Source organism: Vigna umbellata, chromosome 4 (genome assembly GCF_029865625.1).
Source record: "Vigna umbellata cultivar VRB3 chromosome 4, Vumbellata_1.0, whole genome shotgun sequence".
Taxonomy (NCBI): domain Eukaryota; kingdom Viridiplantae; phylum Streptophyta; class Magnoliopsida; order Fabales; family Fabaceae; genus Vigna; species Vigna umbellata.
The window spans coordinates 38,572,759-38,598,892 of NC_142168.1; the positions used below are offsets into that span (position 1 = coordinate 38,572,759).

General features: G+C 31.6%; 1 protein-coding gene across 1 annotated transcript; it reads right to left on the reverse strand.

Annotated features, from left to right (window-relative positions):
• Positions 1–1,650: 1,650 nt before the first annotated feature.
• LOC124846218 (putative FCP1 homology domain-containing protein C1271.03c) lies at positions 1,651–11,763 on the reverse strand. The gene is made up of 7 exons (XM_047323435.2): positions 11,751–11,763; positions 3,241–3,513; positions 3,082–3,163; positions 2,896–2,962; positions 2,462–2,647; positions 2,296–2,356; positions 1,651–1,937 (listed from the first exon to the last, which is right to left on the reverse strand). Exons 1-7 carry the CDS (start codon positions 11,761–11,763, stop codon positions 1,750–1,752), a joined length of 870 nt encoding a protein of 289 aa, XP_047179391.2. The 3' UTR covers positions 1,651–1,749.
• Between the last annotated feature and the right edge of the window lie 14,371 nt (positions 11,764–26,134).

A 26,134-nucleotide genomic window follows, 5' to 3' on the forward strand; every position in this document is an offset into this window, starting at 1 on the left:
AAGACCGAGCGCTACTTAGGACGAACGCTTGGTATAAGACCGAGCGCTATTTAGTACGAACGCTTGGTATAAGACCGACAGCTATTTAGGACGAACGTTTGGTATAAGACAGAGCGCTACTTATCTTAAAGCATAAGAGTGTAAAATACTATTTTTTAATTTAAGGTATACGGTGCCACTATGATGAGCCGAACGCTCAAACATAGTATTTCCCAAAAGGACGCTCGTTCTCGATTAGAATTTTTCCCGAATGAAAGAATTCCATTTTTAAGTCACTTACTAGAAAACCGAACGGTATAAGACCGTACGATGACGAACGTATTTTATCATAGGGGAGTAATTTACATTCAGATTTTTCATCTATTACAGATCTCAAATTCAACATATCAGTTCATACTTTATACTTCATATCAATGTCAATTTATAAACTTTATATGATTCACATTAATCATTCATACTTTTCAATCATCAACATAACGTTCAACCAACATATACCATATTCATTATAACAGCGATCGTTCATAACAAATCAATCAGCATACATCTCATGCATCCAGTTCATATCATGCTTTCATACATCATACAAGCATCAATTAAATTAAATAAGCTTCCCTTATCCGGATCAGTGAGTGAAACGTCCTAAGAGTATGACTTTGACTCGTCCAACTATGGCTTTTCTACACTCAACGTTTTCCTTAAGTTCTTCACTAAATCTAACCAAAAGAAACGTAGAAGAATTTAGCTTATACCCTTCATGCAGCTAAATCTGGGTTCGCAAGTAATCCAGAAACGAGCGTCTAGGTTGGGAAACTTACCGGTTACAGAATCTGAAGCTGTTCGGTCCAAAATGGAGCTCGCGACGCAGGGAACGTTCCTACAGCTCTGAAACGTGATCGGAGAAGAGGGTGGTGAGTTACAGTAGAGAGAAGGTGAAATGGTTCTAGAGAGAAGGTGGAGAAATGAGAAATCAGTTTTGAGGAAGAAGAAGAGTGCATGCAGAGAATGGGAAGGAGTGTTTCAGAAAAATTCAGTTCTCTTCCCCATGTCAAACGGACGTTCTCTCACACGCGGACACCTGTCTTCCACTACTGATTTCAGAATGTTCCAACTTGACACATGGCAGACGTGCGGCAGAGAATGTGAGTGCGTTTTAATGATACTGAGCAATGACGTGGGTGCATTAATTTGATTTGACAGAGGTTTGCAGTGTTAATTTTCCAAGGTCTCACAGTTTTGGACTATTCATTTTGAAATACCATATAAAAAATGCATTCTAAATTATATTTCAAATTATATGTTTCAAAATATAAAATTATATTTCGAATTATACATATCAATACAAAATAAAAAAGACCAGTAAAGTTTTCATTATCATATTAATTGGAATATAAAAAAGTATGTGATGTAGCCAGTGCACCAATCAATAACATAATAAGATAAATTTGTTTTGCCCTTTAAAATATTAAAAAAAAATCACCTAAAAATTTTCACTTTCCAAATAACAAAACTTATACATATTTGAACACAGTTTGATAAATTCCAATAGTATTTTCCAAAACAATATCTCAGCCACCATATCCGATGATTGATGAAGTTTGCAGGAAAAAAACTCCATTCCAATTCCATAATAACATATAGCATCCTGTTTTGTAGCAGAAACATTAATCTAAATCAAAATCTTCCGTCATATTCAAAGAAAGTTTAGATCAAAACAAAAATGTTTAAGGACAAAAAGAAGACCCTTTTGTTTCATTTTCTCTTCAAATCAGACATTGCTTTCTCTGCAGATAGACTCTCAATGACCTGACTGTAGAAGTTCCAAGAATCACTTGTTTTACTAATGGCTTCTTGGCCAAAGGGATGTTCCTCAACATACTTTCTCATATCTTCAGCTTTTGTCAAGCCTTCTAGAAATACTCTCAGCTCTCCTCCTTCAGCTGTCATGAATTATTCTGTTAATCCATCATGTTCAAATTATAAACCTTGTAAACTAAGACACTAAAATCGATTGTTTTCAATAAATTTTGGTTAATTATGAAAAAAATGTTAGAAACAAAAAAGACTCATTTTACAAACAGTTCATCACATTAAATGTAAGTTTATTCTGAATTAACAAATGACTACTTGGTTATATCTTTTAAAATAAACTATATAAAAAAAATCATCTTGACATTCTCCGGATTACAAAACTACATTGTTCTTCTTTCTAATATTTCAGGATAAAGATTCAAGCAAGAAGTTACTCAATATGTTTTCATTACTATATACAAGTAAATATTATAAAGAAATTTTTACCTAAAGAGCTGTCGTTTTCATCATGATAACAGAATGTATGAGGGAAAATCGAAGTGTTTGGCTGAATAATTGATCAAAAGAATTGGAACAAAAGATTAGAAAAATGTAGTAATTAGTTGATATAAAAAGCTGCGGAAGGAAATAAAAGTGAGTTAAAATTGATTACAGGATTCAGCAATGCCTTGTAAGGAGAATCATCCAACAACAAAGTATTGGATTCATTGTAATACCCTTTCTTCCATGGAAGATTAGGATCATGCTTATCCCAGAGTTTCCTCAAATCCTTAAAAACAACATTTTTATATTTATTCTCGAGAGTCTTGAAGTGTGTTTCAGTGCAATAAGAAAGATCCTGCACATCAGAAGCCAAGAAAATACAAAATCAGAAGTGACAAAAGTGAAAAGGGAATCCGTCAGTAGATTATGGCAGTTGTCATCACTCTCATAAAGATTATAGTTTCTATAGCAGAGTTAATGCAATTCCTCTATTGTTAATTTCTAACATGGTATTTTCAAACCTTTCAGCTCTACATTATTTCACTAAAACAAAGATTGATAGAGGTATTTCTTTAATCAGAGAACCATTTAATAAATACTTACCCAGCAGAAAAGCAATTTGTTTTTCAAAAATGGCATCAAACCGTCAATGATTCTATCAACATTTTTCCTGTAATATAAAGAAACATAAATTTTGGTGCTAAAAGCTAATGGTTAACAACAAAACATCCCAAAAAGAAATGGAGGCAAAAAAAATAGAAAAATAGACTCAAGTGGTTAGAAGAGTACTTTAATCTTGATGACCATATGCCAACTTCAAATTTTTCTAAGCAAAACTCCAGAAAATCAAGATAAGATGGTCTCTTAAATACTGAAATCAAATTCAAACATAACCAAAATTAGCATAATAAACAGAATTCATAAAAAACAAAGAACAACCATTCTTACTTGCTCTCCTTCCAATGGTTATATCAGGTTTGCGATCCTTTGGTGGAGAAGAAACTACAGCCGCTAACAATCCATTTATATCAAGAACAATTAGTCTTCTCTTTAAGGGATGAATTTCAGTTTCATGCAGAGAAATTTTGAAAACTTCTATACTGAGATCTTCATTTATGTCAGTAGCAGACACAGTCTTTTCTTCGTCTCTTTTTCCTTTGGCTGCCACAGTCGATTCAGTACTCACGGTATTTCCATTGAAATTCATTCTCCTATTTTTCTCTTACAAAACATTGGCACCAACAATATTATTAAAATAAGTTACTAGAAAATTTACACGGAAATACAAATCATTCCAAACCATAATATTAGTATGGTTCTTCTTATAGTTCTCTCTTTTATATCAATGGCTTTATAAATGTTCAGAAAATCACTTTTTTTTCTTCTAAAACCCATATTCAGTAAGGAAACATGAAAAGAATCAATATGCATCAACATTTAGCAAAACAAATAAAAATGACAATCGATAAAAATAAAGGAACAAAAAGAGTTTCTAGTTATAAGATATTGTCATTGTTTCATACACAAAACAGGTAAGAGTATAAAAGAAGAGATTCAATAAACATAACATACATCAACATTAGCATTGGATAAAACAGATAAAAGGAAGTGAGCGAAAAGACACAAAAATGAGTGTCATGAAGATGGTACCTGTTGAAGTTGAGGAACTATGCAAAAATGGAGAACACAGTTGTTGAAACAGAACAATGTCTATGAAAGATTATTGTGCTTCTTTCTTCCCACCGCTAGATACACTAAGACATGAAATGAGTGAGGAACCCTCTGTTTCTTAACGTAAGCTTAGGAAAGTGTAACCGTCGCATATAAATTGAAGAAATGTCACCAACTTGGACTGTTCATTAAATTGGAGAACAAAATAACTCTTTCACTTCCAAAAGTAGTCACAGAAAACTGACAGAATTAAATGCAAGTACATTTTTAATACTCTTTTCTATTTAATGATAAAGTAGAATATTCTAAAAACAATCCTTTTAATTATGATTCTATTTTTAATATGTTTTTATTATTTTTTAATAACAGCGTGGAATTATATTAATTGTTACAGGGTGATCTTCTTACTCAAATTATTGGAAAGAAATTTGTGGGAATTCTAGTTTAAGATTTGGGGATAGTCTTCAAGAATTATACTTTTAATAAGTCAAATTCAATTTTATAAATTTGTCTTATTTTATAAATTTGTCATTTCTGTTCAGAATCACGAACATAATATACTTTTATGGATTGTTAAAGAAAATGATTTTAAAGATAATTCACCTTTAAAAAAAATTCAAAACAAATGTTTGATGAAATACATCACAATATAATCATAATAAATATTCATTTTGATGTCCACCAAACCTATAAGATCACTCTTCCCTCTATCTTCTATTTCAATTTTGATTATAATAACACGAACATCAACTTCTAACCCCAGACAGTAATCTAAATGACATGCAGATATGCTACAATAGGATTTAAGCCAAATGGCATAAAAAATATTATAACCACAATACAGTTTCTCCATAAATATATATATATATATATATATATAATTATTTATAAAATTATAAAATTATAAAATTAAAAGTATTTCAATCATCCTGTATTTAATACTTATTTTATAATTCTTACACTAAAAATAATATTAACTTTATATATTCCCCATAGAAATATATATCATTTCTTTTCATGATTATATGACTAGTAAAAAAATTGTTTTTTTAACTCGCGCTATAGATTTCGGTTTAGGTGAAATTGAAGTCTATCAAAATGCGATGGTATTTTTGTAGTTTAAACAAACTTATACGTCTCGGTTCAAGGGGAACCGAAGCATATAAGGCACATTACCTTGATTGATACTACAATCGATGTCTAAAAGTCCATCTGCCCCCTAACATGTCTCTAAAATTTGAAGTCTGTGCAGTCTATGACTTCGGTTCATTCATAACCGGTGTGAAACCATGTTTATGCATCGGTTTAGGTGGGAACCGAGGCGTATATCCATTTATATTCTTTTTTATTTTTTTCTGAGGCCTCGGGAAGAGTAGAACCAAGGCATACATGTGGGTATTGCTTCGGCTGAACAGAGGTAGTATTGTTTACCTCTTAACCCCGCTGTCTAAAAAAAACTTAACCTGCAACAGTGTTTCATTTCCTTCTTCCTCGAGAAACAATTTTTCTTCCTCTCTCGTGCATAAGACTTTTTCACCATTCTTCTCACTCTCGCCCCTGGCTGCACTGCCCTTGCTGCTCCACCTCTGTTGCACGGTGCCCCGGATCTCCGCCCCCTTCCCCTTTTCCTCTTCTTTTCTCGTGAGAAACCAAATCTACGAGGCGGCTCCAAAATCTCCCCCTCCACGCAGAGACTCAAGGTGACCAAACTCGAAACCGAAAACGAGATCCCTTCGCCTTCCTCTTTGTTCGCCAAAACCCTACCGCTGGGAGCCACTACCACCTCGCCTGCGAGTCCGTCGCCTTTGGAGGGAAGAGCAAGCGGTGGCCATTGGGAGTGAAGTGAGGTTGTTGATGAGCGACGCTCATTGAGGTTGAACGAGGTTGCGCCATGGAGACGAACATGAAGGTTGGCAGCAGCGCTAGGTGGTGATGAACGAAGCTTTGTGATAGTGCATCAATGGAGGTTTCTAGTGAAGAAGGTGAGTGCGGAGACTTGTGATTGGGGTTTTTCTGATGTTGATGGTGGTGGTGCGAATTAAGGTTTGATGACGACGGGGTGAAGATTGGGGGAAATTGTTATGCTCTGTTGCTTGTTCTTTGCACACGATGAAAGGAGGTTGTCACGATTTGTGTGGACGTTGGCAGTGGCTACTTCGAAGGCGGTGGTGGCGTGATCTGTTGGTTGTCGTTCTGATTGCAGGTTGTGCGAAGGAGAGAGAAAGCTCTCACGGTGGTTATGGCGGCGACCTTATGGAGCTCGCGAGGTGTTGTGGCACGATTGCTGATGGCGGTGGCACGGCACAACACAATGTGGTTGTTGATGGTGCGCGAGAAGCGTGGTTTTTGGTGGCGGTAGTCGCGGCGGCGTCTTGGTTCTCTGGCTTGGTTTCTATTTCCTGTAGGTTGCCATGGATAACGGGTGTGACTCTGGAGAATGCCATGGTGGTTGTGACGCGTTGGAGAAGAAGACTTCGCGTGGTGGCCTGTGGTGATCCGATAAAGGTAGCACGGTTGTTGGGTAGTGGTTCGATGTGAGAATGGAGGCTGAAACGTTAAGAAGGAACTGTAGAGGCAATCATACCTTTGTATTCTCTATGTTTACCTATATGATATATTGTTGAATTATAAAAAGCTTTAGGTTAGGGATTATTGATATTTTCTGGATGGATGTTTTCTTAATTTATTAATTAGATACGCACAACAAAACTGCAGCTTGTAATATTTCTTCTACATTGCCTTGAAATAGTTTCTTGATTCAAAGTTATTTTATTTTATGAACTGCGTTATGTGATCTTATATGCTAGGAGACTACCGGTATAGTAATGGATGTGGGAAGCATAATCCCAAGGAGATGGCACGAAAAATGGGCAGAGAAAGAAATAAGGAATCTTATGAGATTCACATTTGTTCTTCTTTCTCTTATTCTAAAATTCTCGTAAAAATCAAAGTACTTCCTCCAGCTTCTGAGTATAGTTATTTTTAGTTTATTATACATAAACGTAAAGTGTAAACCCTTGATTTTTAGAGGATAAGTGTAGTTTTGACTCACTAGGTGACCAAAATGCACTAGTTATCGCACTTCCGGAAGGGAATCTGACACTTTAGATGCTTTCGGCTTGCTTGGGTGAGCTAGATGATTCGCTGGGTGAGCTACCTCGAACCTGGAAAAAAAGCTAGATTCGTCTTGAAAAGTCGTAGACGGTAGAAAAAACTGTCAAGGCACTTTCGGCTAGCTTGAGCGAATTGGTCCACTAGCTTGAGAAAATTGGTCCATTAGCTTGGACTAATAAGGCTAGCTTGAGCGAATTGGTCAATTAGCTTAGACAAATAAGGCTTTAGCTTGAGCATTTGGTTGGTTCTAGACGCATTTCAAAAGCGTCTTAGCCTATTTTAAGGCATGTTTCAAACTTGAGAAAGGGTCTGAAAAATGAATCTGAGTGGTAAAGAGGTATGAAGATTTGAGTTTGGGGTAGATGAGGAGTTTGAGTTTGTGGAATGACCATCGAAAGCCAGTTTTGTCGAGCATGCTAGGAGAAAACTATAAAGGGAGCTAACCTTTGGTCTTTTGACTCTGCATGTTCTTGATTCATGAAGATGTTTGGGTTTTTGAATCTGTGAATGATTTTAAATGGAGATTAAGCTTTTATTTTCCATTGTAATTCGTGTTTAAACTCATGATTATGTATGATTGATGAACATAATAAGTCAAATGTTATTTTGGTGATGCTATACTGAAATGGAAGATTTGAAATTGTTGATTTCGTGATGATGAACATGATTATTAATTGTACACTAGGAGAATATGTGAGATCGAATATGTATGTACCATTTATTCTCTGTCTTTCCCGATAAAGGTTGTTATTGATTCTTATTTTGGGTGTTATTGTGATTTTGTTTGAGTATGGGCAGTTCATATGCCTTAAATAGAATCTGTGCATGATTTTAGACCCTGAATTTGATTGAGAATATGATGATATTGATGAGAAAATTGGTATTTGTGATGATTGTTGATTGAATTTTGGGTCTCTAGAAAGTCTGGAATGTTAGAGGGAATTGTAGAATAGGCTTGAATCTGATTATGTTTGAATAAGAAGAAACCATTCATTGGGAGAGCCAGACTCACTCGCTGGACGAGTGAAGTCATTGGCTGGGCGAGTAACGTGAGGCTGAAAGCATGTTTTTGATGACTTAAGTTGATTTTTATGCATCTGTTGATTGTGGAAATGTTGTGTGGTCTTTATGGAGATGTAAAATGATATGGGAATGAGATATGTGTGATCTAACAGTATGATGTATGATATGTTTGTTGAGCATGACTGGATTATGGTTGTTGGTTGAGATGATTTGTGAAAATTAAACAATTATGTTGAGCCGATTGTGGTTGATGTGTTGTGATGTGTGTCTTTGTTGGTTTGCGCTACTTTGGTAAGTTGGCAAAATCAACAGCAATCGTGTTGCTTTGGTAAGTAGGCGGGATATCCTATACTGCGTTGCTTTAGTAAGTAGGCAGAAGGGTCTTGGACTACACTACTTTGGTAAGTAGGCAGGATGATAAGATGAGGATATGATATAAACTGTACTACTTTGGTAAGTAGGTGAGATGTCTTATATTATGCTACTTTGGTAAGTAGACAGTATCACCTTATTGTGTTGCTTTGGTAGGTAGGCAAAAGATCTTGGACTGCACTGGTAAGTAGGTAGGATGATAAGATGTTATTACGCTTCAGTAAATAGGTTGATGATTTTACTGATTGGTAATAATATGTTATTTGGGTGTGCTATATGCATGATTTGTATTGTGTTATACTTGTGATATCAGAGGATTGTGGGTCATGTATCCTTGTTTCAGTTAGATCACTCTGTTGTTTGTGTTGGTGCATGTGAATGCGATGATTGTATAATGTGTAGTGTTATACGAGAGCATGTTGTTATAGATGAAGATAGATCGATGTAAAGCGAGAATTTGCGTGGAAACTTTTTTGGGAATAATGTATTTGTCATTTCCTTGAGTTGTATTTTAATTAATTTTCTTAATTGAACTGAAGGATAAACTTATTTATTTAAATCTTTGAAGTGTTAAAATTTTTATAACAGTATCATATGTTTCCTTTTGACAAATAAACATTTCTTATGTTTTTGAAAATTTTGTAAACTGTGACAATCCCAAATTGGGAGTGTTACATAAAGTATAATAATGTTTTAATGTATATTAATGAAACTTTATGTTGGTGGTAAATTAGTATTTTATTTTTAAATAAATATTATGAAATTTGTGTATTCTAAAAGTTAATAAGTTTGGAAGTTTGTGCTTTGTTTTTATATTATATATGTATTTAAGGATTTAAGGTTAGTATAATATATTTTTGGTTATAAATAATCACGTTTTTTATTATTTATTTGTGTAGAAAAAATATAGTTTGACAATTAATATTTCATAGCATTTAGGTTCATTGGGTTAATATACTATATGGATCTCATATTTGAATCGGACCATTTTGGTTCTGCCAATAATAATATCTATTATATAATAACATATATCTATCAAATATTATATTTTTCTTATTTTAAAGTAGTTAATATACTGTATGAATCTCATATTTGAATCTTTTATTTATTGAACCATTTTGGTTCCGTTAATAATAATAATAATAAATAATAATAATAATAATAATAATAATAATAATAATAATAATAATAATAATAATAATAATAATAATAATGATGATGATGATGATGATTTAAATATAGGTTGAGTATGTACACATATCATGTGTCATCATAAATTCACTCAACGAATTTCTTTTTGTCCCAACAAACCCTATCTTGGGATGCTCCACTGTAACTAAGGGCGCCCAGTGGAAATGAAACAAAGGAACCTAAATGGCGCCTAATGCTTAGACTGACGCCCAATAGCCGAAGCCTGGTGCTCAATACCCAGGCCACTAAAAATCCATAGAATTGAATCCTTAGGTAGTACCTAATAGTTCATGGGTGACGCTTAACGATAAAACCTCAAGAGCTAATTGAAAATTGAATATATTTTAATGATCTACGACTAAATAAATATTCACTTTAAAATTTTTGTGAATCACATTAAATTAACTCAAAAATAAAATAAAATATAAATTTATTTTATTTTAGATTCTGATATGTTAGAATTGTATATCTCTGTACCATAGATCAGTTGGAGGTAATAACGGTCAAACATATAAGAAATGACTAAAAATTTAAAAGGAAAATAGAATAAACTTTAAGAAAAGATTTTTACATGAGATAATGATTTCATAGAAACTCAACTAAGATAAAATCTATTTATAGTTAAATTATTTATGAATATAATAATTGATGTCATCTAAAAATTATCGAATAGATTTTTATAAAATAAATGTAACGACCCAAATTATATAGAACTGTATAATTTAGTAGTCCACATTTTAATATAATAGAACAATTGGAAGAAGACTTGTGGATAAAGTCTTAAGGTTACCGTCATCCTAAAATGGTTTTAAATTTAAAACTTTAACACGATAAAGTATTTCAAAATAAGCAGAAGCCTATGGATCCTAACTAGGCTAAGAAGCAGTGTCATCTCCCTCCAAGGCCAGCTCTAGAGCACCTCATCTACCTTTGCTCACATCCAAATGGGTGATCATTGCAACAGAAAACACACACAAACAAAAGACAAACACAAGCAGAAGGGTGAGCTAGATATACAAAAATCATGTTATAACAATCCCATACAACATGCAAGTTTAATTCATATATACTCGATCACTTAACACAACTTGTTACACTTTAAACTTGACTCGTCCGGACTTAGAATGATAGTCGAGTTATGACAGGTCTTGCACTCATTGTGGCTTATAATACTTGGGTTCCCCACTCTACCACACTCACGAGGTTAGCCTGTTCTGGGCCTTGAGGCGTACTGGAAGCCCCCAAGACTAAGACCTCCTGCCACTCCTCACCACATGGTCCAATCCTCTCTATGTGAGAAGAAAGACTCTTGGAGTTTCAGGATGACCCCCAAGATTGAGCTCCTACTTTAATTCTAAACAACTAAGGGCACCACCATGGATCTTCTCCTTGCAGAGGGTGCTTTCTGTTTGATTCATTCGTTGTGCGACTCTGCATAGCGAGTCCTTGAGACAGCTCGCATAGCGACTCTACATCATTTGTAGAACACAAATTCTGCAGAATCATGCACTCACACTAGCCCTTACCATTTCTAGGTCATTTCTCCAATTTCTAACATCCTTAATTCACGTTTTACACCTAATTAAACTTGTCTAGATGTTCCTAAACCCTTTTAATACAATTTTAAGGTAATTATAACTCAACTTTTACTCCTCAACATCAATTATCACCACTTGAGGACTTCAAACCCAATTCTAACACTTTACACTTATTTGTACCACTTTGGTGACTCAAACAAGTCATAATACACTTGTTAAGACTGCCCCAACAGACCACAATAGCCCCTGACCTCTAACTCTCAAAATAACTACCTCACTTCCTCTATAATAACCTAAAACACTATCAATCCTCTTTACTTTCAACATAACAGCTGCTATCTTGGAATATACCCATCTCACATCCTCAATTGCAGTTACACAACACGTTTGAATCAAATCACAAGCAACAGTTCACATATGAACATACCAATACATATCATCTCATTTACTCAGAACTTAACATACAATCCAAATAACAAAATTAATACATAACTCAGTATATACACATACATGCAACTAACTAATAAGAAGTATTCTAGCTTCCCTTGCCTAGGGTTCTCATAGTACAGCTCACAACAACGACTCCACAGAACCTCTCACAGCGAAATGCACAACACCCTACATTTACCAAGTTAGTGATAGGAAACAACTCTTAGAGCTAGAATGAACCGAGGAAATGGAAATGAATATTACTAGCTACATGTAACCAGTAGAGTTGCATGCCATAGGTTCCAAAATTACGGAGGAGAAAGGGGAAACGACTTACCTGCTGAAGAACGAGAATCTAATCGGATGGTTGCGAAGCTCTCTGCGCCACAGTCACTTGAGCACCACCTAATCAAACATGCAATGGTTGAAGGTAAGGGGATGGTAAAGAGAAGGCAGAGAGAAGAAGACTGAATTCTGAGTTTTTAGAGAGAGAATGGAGTTGGGTTAATGAACCAGAATGAGTCTGAAAATGACTTTTAAAGGAACAATTCCTGACTTCATTAACTTAATACTCCATTAAATTTTCAAATAAATTTCTAGGTTATTACCATAAGTGTTTATTTATGTATATAATTATCTTATATATCATTATATATTATTGGTTTTGATAGAAATATAGGAATTTTCATGTTTTCATATTTATATTTTTTTAGATCTTATATATATACAATGCTTTTTTATTTTATTTTATAGACTTTCATTTATTTTTCAAAAATAAGATAATAAATATATTCTTTACTGTATGTTATATTTAGTAAAAAAGATTAATTATATGTAGAAGATGACTTATTACTTTATTCTTTTAATTTACCAGTTTCTTCTCTCCAAATGTTAATTTCTTTTCTTATTTTTTTTTTACATAAACGATTTTGGCTTAGTTTTGTACATTAATTTAAAAATATTATTAAATTAATATCCGACTGTATTATAGATATAAAATTATTATATTGAAAATAAAAGATGAATTTGTGGTCAGTGGGTGTCATGGTGGGTGACCGACACATTCGGCGCATAATACGTGGAGGAAAAGGAAGTTTCCACACTACAGCATGCGATAGGAGGTGAGTGGATAATTTATTTTTTAATTTAATTTAACATTTTATTTAAGTTATTTATTTAAATATTATTTCAGTTTGATTAAAATTTTAAATGAATTGAACTTTTTAAGAAATATATCAAATTAATATTATATATAGTTTAATTATAAAAACTAAATTAAAATATATTTATTTAGATATAAATATATTTTTATGCTTTAGAAAAATTATGAATTTTGTGTTTAGTTTCTAATAATTTTTCTTGAATTTTGATCCTTGAAATATTTACAGATTTGATTTAAAGAAATAAATTACTTGTCTTTTGTTCTTATATTATATTAACTTTTTTTAAATGATCTTTAAAACATTTTTAAATTTCTTTTATGTATATTTTTATAACAAGTAAAATCATATGTGTTGCTTACATGTGTATTATATTTTGTATAATTATCCGCGTAAAATAAATGTTGTTACATCTGTGTATGTTTTTTAAAATATTTTATTATTCTAATTTTTCAAATTCAATTAATTTGATTTGTTAAAATAAAATATTAAATATGTAAAAATAATGAATAATTAATAAAATTATAGATTATTTTTCAAAATAATTAGAATTATAAAATTATGAACACATGAAATAGAGAATGTAGGTTACAAATTTTAAATAAAGAAAACTAAATTATAAAGGTAAAAAAAAATATGAGTTACATGCTAGCAAATAAAATATAAATAATTTTTAGTAAAAGAATTAATCTAAATTTGAAAAGAGTACAAAATGTTACCAAATAAAATATACGTTAGCATAATAATTGAAGACAAAAAATTTTGATGATGTCTCAAAGTTAAGTCTAGTGCTCTTGGTGCATGAAGATCCTGATAAAGACTTGTTTTATTTTAAAGCTTTTGTAATTTAGTAGATTTATGTAAAAGATACAGTTTATCTTTGATTTTATGTATTGTTTGTCTTAGGTTGCGTTAAAATTCGTTTTGAATCAGAAAACTTAATTTTATACTCAAGATAATCGATTATCAATGAACAATTATGAAAATTTTTAAACAAGTTTTTTACTGTTATACATTCATTAATTGATTATCACACATTAATTAGTTGACAAAGGATTTTTTTTAGGTATACTTGAGTGAGATCTCTATAGATTAGATTGGGACTATCATTCCAAAATACGAAATACAACATACGAAATAAGTGTATTTCAAAATTCTTATATGTAGTGTGCGGTGATAAGTGTTCTAGAGTTTTTGTAACCCTTGTGTTGTGGCTTTAAGAACTTAGTGTATTGACATAGAGCGAGAACTTTCACTAGGAATGTGCTTGAATGTTGTTGTTGTTGTTAAGTTGAAAGTGTGTAATCCTTTGTGAAGATTCAAAGGAGGTATTCATTCTTTGGGAAGATTCAAAGGAGGTGGTCATTTTTCGTGAAACATTCGGAGAAGGTATTCATCCATTGTGAGTTACAAGGGGAGTGAGTTTCATCTCTTGGAGTTTGATCATGTGTGGACTGTTATATATGTGTTCATGATGTTGTAGTTGATGTGCTTGAGTTGAATTGTACCAAAACTTAAACTGTTACAATAGAAGAGTAAATCTTGGTTTGGTGGTTTTGGTCTAAAATGAAGGTTTAAGATAGTAAAAAGGGTGAGATAGGGTTGTTGAACTGAATTAGTGGAATTGAGATTGTTTAAGAACTTATTTGGGTTTTATTTAACATTTGGAATTTTAGAGAATTGAGTTAGTGAGTGTGTTAGTAAAGAAATAAAGTTCTACTTGTGTTAGAACTCAATTTGAAGGAAGTGAGGTAGTGAAAATTTGAGTTTGGGGTTCTATGTGCAAGGGGTCAGTTTGGGCGTTCTTAGTAAGTCATTTGGGACTTGTTAGAGTCCCTAAGTTGCTTGGAATTGTACCATAAATGGTAAAATTCAATTTGAGTCTCTAAGTTGAGTTTTTGTAAGCTTTTGGGTGAGATTTTGAGTCTCCTTGTTTAGATCGAGGTTAGAAGTGTTTAGACAACATTGGTTAAGTATATTTAGGTATATAACCCAATCTAGGAAGGTTAGAAGTTGGGAAAAATGGTTGGAATTGGTAAACTTGGTATAGATTACGTAATTCTGCAAATTTAGTGCTGCAAATTATGCAGACTTGTTGAGCGAGTGGAGTCGAGTGGTTTTAGAGGTTAGCTCTCTGTTTGATGATTCGCACAGCGGGCTGAATCATTGAACGAGTAATTGAGGTTTGGGAGCATTGTGATTCTATTCGACCATTGGGGTAGTTAAGCGAGTGAGTCGAGAGACTGGTCCACTGTCTGGTGAATTTCGCTTAGTCAATGGTGTCGTTGAGCGCGAGTTCAAGGTCTGGTATCATTGGGAGTTTATTTGCACAATGAGCTGGGTCGCTGAGCGAATGAGTTGGAGGTTGGGGTCACTGTTAGTAGATTCGCACAGCGAAATTGGATCGTTGTGCGAGAACACTCTGTAGTCGCTTAGCTAGAGTATGCGCTAAGCGACTACTTCATGTCTTTGGTACCCTATCTTTTCTTGTTTTTGTTTGGTTTAAAATATAAATTGGATTTGTTGGGAATGAAGTATGATTATGTTTGAGTTGTATGAGCAATAAAGTTATGAGCTAAGATTCAAAGTATGATTTCGAAGTGGTGAAAGCAAGTTCCAAAGTGAATCCTCTTAGTGAGGTTCAAGTATGTTTAGAATGATGTAGGAGCTCAGTCTTGGGGGTTATCCTGAAATTCCAATATCTTTCGTTCTCATTAGAGAGGATTGAACCATGACGTGAGGAGTAGTAGGAGGTCTTAGTCTTGGAGACTTCCAGTATGCTCCAAGGCCCAGAACAAACTAACATCGTGAGTGTGGTAGGGTGAAACCCATTGGCAATGACTTTGCAAAGCAGTAGCAGCCACCACGAGTGCATGACCCGCCATAACTTAGCAATCATTCTAAGTCCGGATGGTCAAAGTCAATGTAGTGTCATGCATCAATTATTTTATGTTGGAAATGACTATGTATGATGGTATGAATTATAGTTGACAATTATAATAGATTTCTTTTATTTAAACTAGCTTACCTTGTGATTTATGTTTGTGTTTTGTATGTGTTTGTATGTGTTGGTGTTTTTTCCTTTGCAATGATCATCATGTAAGTGTGAGTAGAGAGAGACGAGGTGTCTCTGGAGAACAGGCTTTGGACGGAGGAAATGTTGTTGCTGAGTAGTTAGTTTTAGATTAACTTTGTATATAGTTTTGTTAGTCTCTTATATATAAAGTTTTAAATTCTATTGTTGTTTTGGATAACTGTAAAATTAATACCTTATATTATAGTCTATAATTGTTTTATTTTATCATAACTGTGATGACTCTTGTATATAGTTTTACACTATATTTTGAAATGTTAGAGAAAAACTTTAAAATAACAAATCTATAAATTCGTTTATTATTTATATTTAATATAAGACTTCTAACTTAAATTTGCGTTCGTAAGAATATTATATTCAAATGATTAATACAATAAAAATTTTATGTTTAACTTTTATTGAGAACTGATAAAACTAAAGAAAATCATAATGGCATGAATAAAAATAGTTTTTCATATAATAATTGATTAAAGTTTATGACATAATTAAAGAGAAATATGATTAATCTTACTAATTATGTATAAAAAAATTTAGTTTAAATTCTACTACTAATTTATTTTGCAGAATAAAACATCCAAACAAATTATTTGACTAGGAAATTCATTCTGGATGCATTCGCAGAGCAAACAATATTTTAGATTTTTAATTCAAATAATTAATTACCTTAATTAAGCATTAAATAAATGATATTATTAGTTTGAGACCCAATAAATTTCTACACATATTTCACATTTATTATTTTACCCTTTAATTTGTTTTTTCCATACAAATATAAATTATTAAAAATGAATCATTAACTGATACAAGTAATGTTAAAAAAAAAAATCCTTATAAAGAAACTTTATTGCATGCACAAGTAGGATAGGTGTTAGCATATTTGAGATATGAAAGATAGAAATCAAAGTTGTCAAATGCGTGATGCTTGAGAAAGGTTCCTTCTTTGATGGTTTAACCCTTCTTTTTTGGTGAAAAAGTTTGCTTGCCGAGTTTTCTTCATAACTTTGCCTCTGTACCAAGCAATTGTTGGAATTCCAATAGGATTTGGAATACCAAAGCAAAGTGTTTCATCGTACCTTCGATTAACTCGGTAATAAATATGCTGAGTTGTATACTTAATTGTGTTTTTTTTTTCTTTTATTAAATTAAAAAATCAAATATTTAATTTTGTAAAAAGTTAATTTTAAATTTAACTTAATTTTATAAAACCGAATATGATATGATAACATGTAAAATAATAAATCCAATTGATAATAAATTTTACTAAAATAAATTCTAAATAACTTTGAAAGTAAATTTTAAATTTAATTTAATTTTATAAATTGAATTTTGTAAAATGATATTTATATTAGTTATATATTATAATTGGTTTGATCTACCATTAATATGAAACTGGCATGTTATAAATTAAATGAAGTTGATCATTTATATAGAACAAATGAAGAAAAAACATGATAAGATTAGATTGGGTGTCTTGTAAAAGTCATCATTTCTAATTGAATTAATTGTTTTTCTCAATTTTACCTAATCCAACAAAATCTTAATAGTATATCATAACAATTATAATTTATAATCTAATTAATTTTTTTTCATAATTTTTTTTGTTATTATTTCAAAAAAATTTCGACAAAATCTTAATAGTAGCCAATTTAGAGTTTTAAGATGGCAATTTATTTTTATGAAATATTTGAATTGTTTGGATGATCAAGAGATTTTTTTTTTAATTTTATAAGAGTATTTGTATTAGTTGAAAATAAAGATTTTTAATTTCTTCTTTTAAGTTCATGCGTTTTTTTCATATTTTTTTATCAATGCGATTTCAATTCAGAAATTATTGACATTATTAAGATCGAAATATTATTAATACGATTATTTTTTTCTATTGATGCCGAAAAAGTTTTTTATTGTTGCTAATAGTTTTTCTTTTTTCTTTTAGTTGTTACGGCTTTTTCTTTATTGTTGAAGTAAACCACTATTATATTTTAAGTAATTTTAACTAAAATTTTATCGATCAATGTTAAGCTAATTGTATTTTAATGAATCATAACTATATTTTTTCTTTAACTTACACCTATTATAATTATTTATCTTCTAAATAAATTCATGTTAAAGAAAAAAATGAAAGAAAAACATATGAATCATATCAAATAAATATAATTCCTCGTCATATTATAATCATTAATCAATCACCAATTATCTTTAATTTTTTAAATTATTTTTGAAAGATTTAATATTAACAAGAGAAGATTTATTAAGAACATAAATATTATCATGATTAACCAACACTAGTTTAGACGAGACTTTGTTACAAGTTTTACTACTTCAGCTAAAGAGTCCTTAGTCTCATCTTGTGTATCATCCACCTTAGGACAATAATGTTCTATTTTTTTTGAAATTATTTTTTCTCTATCAGAAATAACATTGACACTATGTTATAATTGTCTACAGTTAAATGTATCATGACTAATCATTTTACAATTTAAACAACATAGAGACAATTTTTCATACTTTCTATCACCAATAAATGAAAATTTTGATCTTTCCACCAAAATTTGATTACACAAATTAGATAACAAATCAACACCAACCAAGACACGTACAAAGAAATCTCAAAACTCATTATTGATATAATCATCTAAAAAGATAAAGGTGTACAAATTCTAGGTGCTAAGAAAATCGTTTTCCACATCTAAAATTATAAAGGAATAAGAAAATCAATACTATAATTTTTTATCATGTTAATTTATATAGTTATTATTTATTATTATTATTATTATAATATTATCTTTGTCAGCATTTGTTTGAGTTTTTTTAAATGTTTGACTCTAGAAATATTTAACCATCATTAGCTAGAATGGTTTGACATTTATATAATTTTTTTCATTGCATTTTATAATAAAAATACTTTATCTAAACATAAAAATTAAAATTTAACAAATTTGAATTGATTCATTCATACAAAAAATTTAACAAATAAATAATTTAAAATTATATCAAATCAAATTCATTATATTTAAATATAGTAGAAATTGAGAAATTTCATACTTAAATTAAAGAAACATAAATTTTATAGTCTAATATGAAAAATTGTTTAGATTAAATATATTTTTATTTCTTGAACTTTGACGCGAAATTAGAAATATTTCCTATATGAAACTTTGATGCATTTTGGTCTCAAAATTTTTAAAAATAAATGAATATAGTCTTTTAACCCAATTATGTTAAATTTTTGCTACATGTCAAACATGTTTTATACTGACATTTGAGTTGTTACACTGTTTGATATATTTTCGCTTTAATATCAACTCGAAAACACATTTGACACGTAAAAAATTAACGTAATTAAGTTAAAATGATTATATCTATTCGTTTTTAAAGTTTGAGGATTAAAATGTATCAAAGTTTTGAACATGAATGAATCCCAATTTCATGTCAAAATTCAGGAATTAAAAACATATTCAACCTAAATTATTCTAATGGACATATACATAAACTAATCAATACATAGAAAATAAAACAAAATAAAATAATATAAATATTTGACTTAACACTACCAAAAATTAGGTATTATTAACGACCATAATCCGTCAAAAACAATAAAAAATTGTTAGTGAATATTTTTTTTCCAATGGAATTCCAATAGACAAAAATTCATTGGTAATAAAACAATTATTTATTAACAAAAATGAAATCCCTTGATAATCATCGATGACCTCATCTTTGTTATTAAATGTGTTTTACTGATGGATGTTTTGTCATCAATAATTATTGAAAAAAAATTGTCGCTAATAACATACTTTAATGAACATTATGTATGAAACATTACCGATATATTTTTCCATCAGTAAATTTATAAAACATTATCCATAAATTATTCCATCAATAAATGTAATGCATTCAGCTATGCTATTTGCACCCAAACAAACTTGTCAATATTCATCTCAAACAAACATATAATATAAGTGTAGTTAGTTATAATCTTTATGCCCAAACTTGCTAATATTTCTACCTAAATAGAGATATGAAATACTTGTTAATATCCAAACATCAATTGTTTGCAATACTATATCAAAATACTAAATATAGTATAAAATAAGTCGTTAAAGTAATAATATCTCGATAAATAAATAATATATCCGCGTAATAGAAAATACATAATAAGTATGTAAATTTTTTTAATAATCTATAAAATCATCAAAATTATTATCTTCTTGTTAAAGACATTGTTCTTGTTGTTGGGATTGTGGATCTTGGAATAGGATAGGCTACTATTGGGACAATGTTAGGTTGAATTGGTGATGTTGAAAACGAGTCTGAGCATCAGGAGGTAGTATTCCATGACTAGATTTTGAAAGAATTTTTTAAAGCCTTATCACATGCTTTTAATCGTTGCTTGGGTAACGTCCTTAGTATTGTAAGTGGAAGAAGATGGTTGATGCTTGAAACTATCTCTTCCACCAATGTAATTTGCATCTAGTTGTCATGCTCTATATAGTCTTCCTTTATTTGTGTTTTATGTATCACTGCAAGAAGTTTGTTTATCGACAAATATTACCAACAGATGTCACATTAAAATTTATTGAGAGATACTTTTGTAGAAACGAGTTTATAAAATTTGTCATAAAAGTTTCATCGATACCTTACCATCAAAGTTACATACGATTTCAGTCTACCAATAACTTATACTAACAATTATTGATAGATACCTCCGTTGGTAAATTTGACATTGCTTTGGGTGGCAAAATTCCAACCCATCTATTGGAGTTTGGTATTATATTAAGGAGTGATGAGTGAAAATAAGGAGAAGAAAAGAGGAGGAGGAGGAGGAGGTAAAGGTGCCTAGGCAAGTTAATGGGTGATGCAAAGGATGGTGGCTGACGCGGAGGATTATCGGTGGTTGACACAAAGGCTTAGTGGTTGATGCAGAAGGTGGTGGCTGACATAGAAGCTCGTCAGTGGCTAACATAGAGGGGTGCACTAGAGACATTGATGATGCATCTTAAGGTTATTGTGACAATAAAAGTGGTGACCTATTGAAAATGACTTGAACTAATGGTGGTGGCATGTTGACCGATCAATGTCACTTATCAGAAAAGTAAATAAATGAAACAGAAAAAAAGGAGAAAGAAAGAGACCAAATCACATATTGTACTAAAAAATTTAAAGTCATCAATAATTAGTAACGAATGTCTACATTTGTCTATTTGTATCCATTGATATTTCATTAATTAATACAATTTATCGATGAGTATATTCTATTACCGACGAATAGTAACTGTTATCAATATACGATTTTCTTGTAATGTATTTCTTAGAATTTTATTACAATAAATTATTTACAAAGTCATTCAATTTGATTTTAACAATGTAAAAGTTAAACTCTATCCTTTTCACTACAACTATGCAAAAAAATTAGAATAGTTAACTATCTTTGAAGACTGAATTGTTGGTATTGAGTGATATCAAACTCTAAAAAAATTAAAGGGAATATCTACTTGTAAAAAATTATTTAATATTTAAGTAAATAATAAAATATGAAATGAATAGTAGTATGTTCAGTTCTTGATATATATATATATATATATATATATATATATATATATATATATATTATTTATTAGATCTTTATTAATAATTAATATAAGATAATAAGATAACAAATAAATAATAATAATAATTAAATATATTAATGAACTTTGGTTTGATCAATCTAAAATTCGTATTTAGAAGTTGAATCTCTTATCAATCTAAAGTTGTATTTAGAAGTTGAAATTCTTTATTTAAAAGATGGTTTGGGGTTTTGATTGTATAGCATAAAATCATACAACCTTATAGGCCATGAAAAAAATTGGTATTTGTATTGTCGAAGGTCTTTGTCATGTTTGGAGTATAAGTAGGTTTGTAGTTAGATTTTCCTACTTTGGTACGAAGTGAGTTATTAGTTAGTGTAAGCTGTTGATGATGACACTGATAATGTCTTCTCACCATCCCTCTGTTTTTTTATATGAAAAATGCTTTATTATTATTATTATTATTATTATTATTATATGATTATTATTTTTGATGAATAATATTTTTGCAATTACGAAACATTTTTATAAGATTTACATGTACTTCAACAATCTATGACATTAGTTTTACTTTGATATCTTGGTTTGCGGTTGTTAATAGTGAAGTGAGATATTGTAAAACATTCCGATATTTAAATCAGCAAGATTTAAGATATATGTTTAATAAGTATAATAATAAATTAACAGTACCTACTTTATAAATGATATTCTAGATTTTTACTTAATACACTTAGATTTATTAGGTGTGCTTTATAAATGATATTCTAGATTTTTACTTTAGTGCACTTAGATTAATTATTCAGAATATTTTAATATTTGATTAACATATCTCATATTGTTTCAAATATAAAATATATATATTGAATATAAACTAATGATAATATTAAAAGAATGAAATAAGCTACAAATTTGAAAATTGTAAAATAAAATATTTTCAGATATTTTATTAAATATTTTTGTTTTGATGAAATTAATTTATATAATTGGCTTATTAATCCTACCAAACATATTTTATATAATTGTTGCATATTAGATATTAACCACAAAGATGTGTACTTAGGATAATGATACTTGAACAACTGAATATGACAACATTTAGACACAATCCACGTGTCAGCATGTGAGCGGTCCACGTTTGATGGGGAAAAGCTGCTGAAATATGAGAAAACCTGCTTCAATTGTGACGTGGCGAGGGACGGGCACGGGCAGAGTAAGTGATTGCGTTTCAAATTTGAAATTCATATTCGAACTTCGTAGAGAGAGAAGCGGCGCGAACATTGGGGACGGATGCTGTGACCTAGACAGAGAGACGAGAGAGTTGGAGAAAGGGTTCACGAGCGAGAGAGAGACGGAGTGGTTGCCGGAGTGCCGCCGTTCAACGTTGAAGGCCGTGTCGGAGAGATCGAACCCCTCCAGCCCGTTCCGTTTCACGGCGCCGCAGGTCCGACGTGGAGCGCTCGACGCGAACACGACATCGTGTTTCGTCCGTTCCGGCCCAGCGACTTATGGAGGCGTTGAAGGTGTCGCTTCGTCCCAGGTGGTTCCGTCCCTGTCCCGGAGTGCCGCCGGAGTGCCGCCGAACCTTTCTTCTAAAGATATTGCCGTCATGAAGAGGCGGATTGCAAATGTTCTTGAACCTGGGGAAATGGTATGTATGTATTTTATCATTCTTAATTTTCTGATTTTTTATTTCTTTGTTCTACTGAAGTATCATTGTAAAATACAATATTTATTTTCCAATTCACTCCAGAGTAGTTGTAGATCATCCATTTGTTTAGGCAATCATTGGTTTTTTATGTGGCCAAGGAGTTGTGGAATTTCTTGCTAAGGGTAGTTCATATCCTTAAAAAATATTATCCAGTTAAAAATATTTTACTCTCAAATCTGAACGTGTAAGGAATGTGTAATTTTGACATTGTGCTTTTCAAGTTGGAACAAATAAATACAGAAAATAAGAGAACCCGAATCTGCTGTTGACTCCATAGTTGCGTATGCAAATTTACTTTTAACTTGAGTTGAGTATGGCAACCCTAAACCGTTATCAGAGAAAACCTGTTAATTGCCATTTTTTCAAAATAAAGGATTAATGGTGTTCATAAAGATAAAAACATAAGAAACAATATTTAAAGTTATATTGGCTTGTATCTAACTGCAATTATTAATTTTATATCATGTTCATTTACATGTTCTCTTTATATCTTGTAAATCTTTATACTTGACTAGGCTGGAATTATATATCATATATCTACTTCGTTAAGAGTTTTTGAGGTTCATTAGTTGGGCAGTATTAACCGATATTCTTCCAATAGGTTTTGCAAGGCTTGAGAAGGCTAAAAGGTAACAGTGACAGAAAGGCAAAAATGTCTGTTGAGACTAAGGTTGTATTTGACCAGCTAACTGAGGATGCTATGAAGCTGATGGAGAATGGTGAATACAGTTGAGTTAATCCCTCCGGGCTTTGTAGATATTATGCATTGTGTAGACATGTAATCATTTAGATAGGCTGATGAGACTCTATGTCATGCGACTTGTTTTGATTCACTGTTTCTTTAGTTGCTATGCCTACATTATGCTTAACTTTGGCTCGTTGACCTTTTTCGCAAATGTTTATCATGAAAAGTGAGAGGTTTTTGATCGTGAAGCGGGTTAGTGTTATACACTATGCTTTATTGTACTTATATTATGTTTTGTTGTTTCATTATGTTTACATTGTTAACAACATGATGTAATATGCTGTTTGATTTTATAATTTATTTGATTTAACTACTTGGTTTTACTATTATAATACTGTTCAACTTATGTTGTTATTATGGTCATGATAGAACTTATTGTTCTATTATCAATATCATACATGGTGTTTGTTTATTCTTAGTGTTTGGAGAAACTATCTTTGGGCCTCCATATTAGTTAAGTGTTGGATTTTGGGGCAGGTTGTTTCTATTCAGTGTTGTCTTAATTTTGATAACATGTAATCCTTGAAAATTGTTTAGGTATATGATGTTGTTGTTGGAGACATTGCAATTGTAACTAACCTTACAAGGATTGTGGATTTTTCTCAGCCTTTTGCATCATCTAGCCTTGTCATAGTGGCTCCTAACAACAAATCAGGATCAAGTGCTTGGGTGTTCCTCAAACCATTTACAGCAGATATGTGGTGTGCTACGACTATCTCATTTTTTGTGATTGGAATTGTTATATGGATTCTTGAACACCGAGTCAATAGTGACTTTCGTGGTCCTCCTAAGAAGCAAATTGTAATTATGTTAATGTACGCCTTTGTAGCGTCATATGATAACCTTTTACGGCCAGTTTATTGAATTTGGTGCAGCAATAGGTGCCCCAATGTTCATCTTTTGTTTAAGATTCTAAATCCATTTAACGAGTTATTGATGATTTGAATTAATGCAGTATAGAGTAGGAAGTGACTCCTAGGTCGTCTCTCAAGTACCAATATTGCGGTTTAGTCATAGATCACACACGAAAAAAGGGGGGGGGGTTTGGATTGTTTTGCAAGGAAAATTAAATTAATTAAAAGTTGAAAGTTAAAAACAATTGACAAAATTATGAAAATTAAAAGCTGAAAGCAGAAAACCGAACGGTTCTAACCAGTGTTAAAACCGAACGGTGGTATAAAAGACCGAACGGTCCAAAGCACAGAACGAAAGGTTGAAGTATAAATTGCACAGAAGTAAAAACCGAGCTGTAATAACATTGAGACCGAGCAGTCTCCGAAAATGGATTTGAGCGAACGCTAAATACCGAGCGTCCTAACCGCACGGTTCTTATAACAAGGCCGATCGGTTAAGGCAGTAAATCAGAAATTGGCACAATAAAGCCGAACGGTAAAAGCAGCTTAAACAGTTAATGAAAAGGACGAACGGTATTAGGTGACCGAACGGTATGAAGATAACAGGCAATGGAAAATGATATTGAAAACTAAACCAAACACAAAAACGATCGTTAATGACCGAACGGTACAAGAATATTCATTCATCAAGCTAAAGGTACCAAGACCAGAGCTAAACCAGAAAATAAAGAATCAACCGAACGGTTAAAGCAGCAAGGTAAAGACCGAACGTCCATACTGTGACCGAACGGTAGATGTAAGTATTGAAGGAGCCATTCGATCTTTAACAGACCGAACGGTATGAAGATTAAGAACGAACGGTCGATAACAACAGCACGAACACAGAGACAAGCCGAACGTCACAGAGCAAATAAAAATCAGATGAAAGATGGACGAACGATCTCTAACAGTGACGTTAAAGACCGAACGGTTTGACAGGCAGAAACAGTAAACGTGCAGAATTCAAAACCAGCAGAAACGCAATTGCAGGAACAGTAAACTCGCACAATAAAGCTATCAGTACAAACGAACGTAAAAATTAAATTGCAAACAATCAACAACAAATGGCAGACACACAACAACACAGATCAGATTTCAGCAGAAATTTAATCGCATCAGTAGAATAAAATTGACAATTCAGTAACAGGAAATTAAATGACATTGTTCATTCAAATTAAAATTCATTACAATACAGAAAATTAAATTCGAACCGTACACCTCAAATTGGTAAACGTCTACTGTGCCAATCACCAACAGCTCCTACTGCCGTGACTTCTCCTCGGCTGGAACTGCCCTATGCACCTCACAGCACCTCACGTGCACTCTACTCTCATACA

What these genes read in the sequence shown, in the direction of transcription:
- LOC124846218 (XM_047323435.2), bottom strand. An exon ending in AACCATTGGAAGGAGAGCAA is followed by an intron (nt 3,164 to 3,240) that starts GTAAGAATGGTT and finishes ATTTGATTTCAG; the next exon opens with TATTTAAGAGACCATCTTAT. An exon ending in ACAAATTGCTTTTCTGCTGG is followed by an intron (nt 2,648 to 2,895) that starts GTAAGTATTTAT and finishes TCTGATGTGCAG; the next exon opens with GATCTTTCTTATTGCACTGA.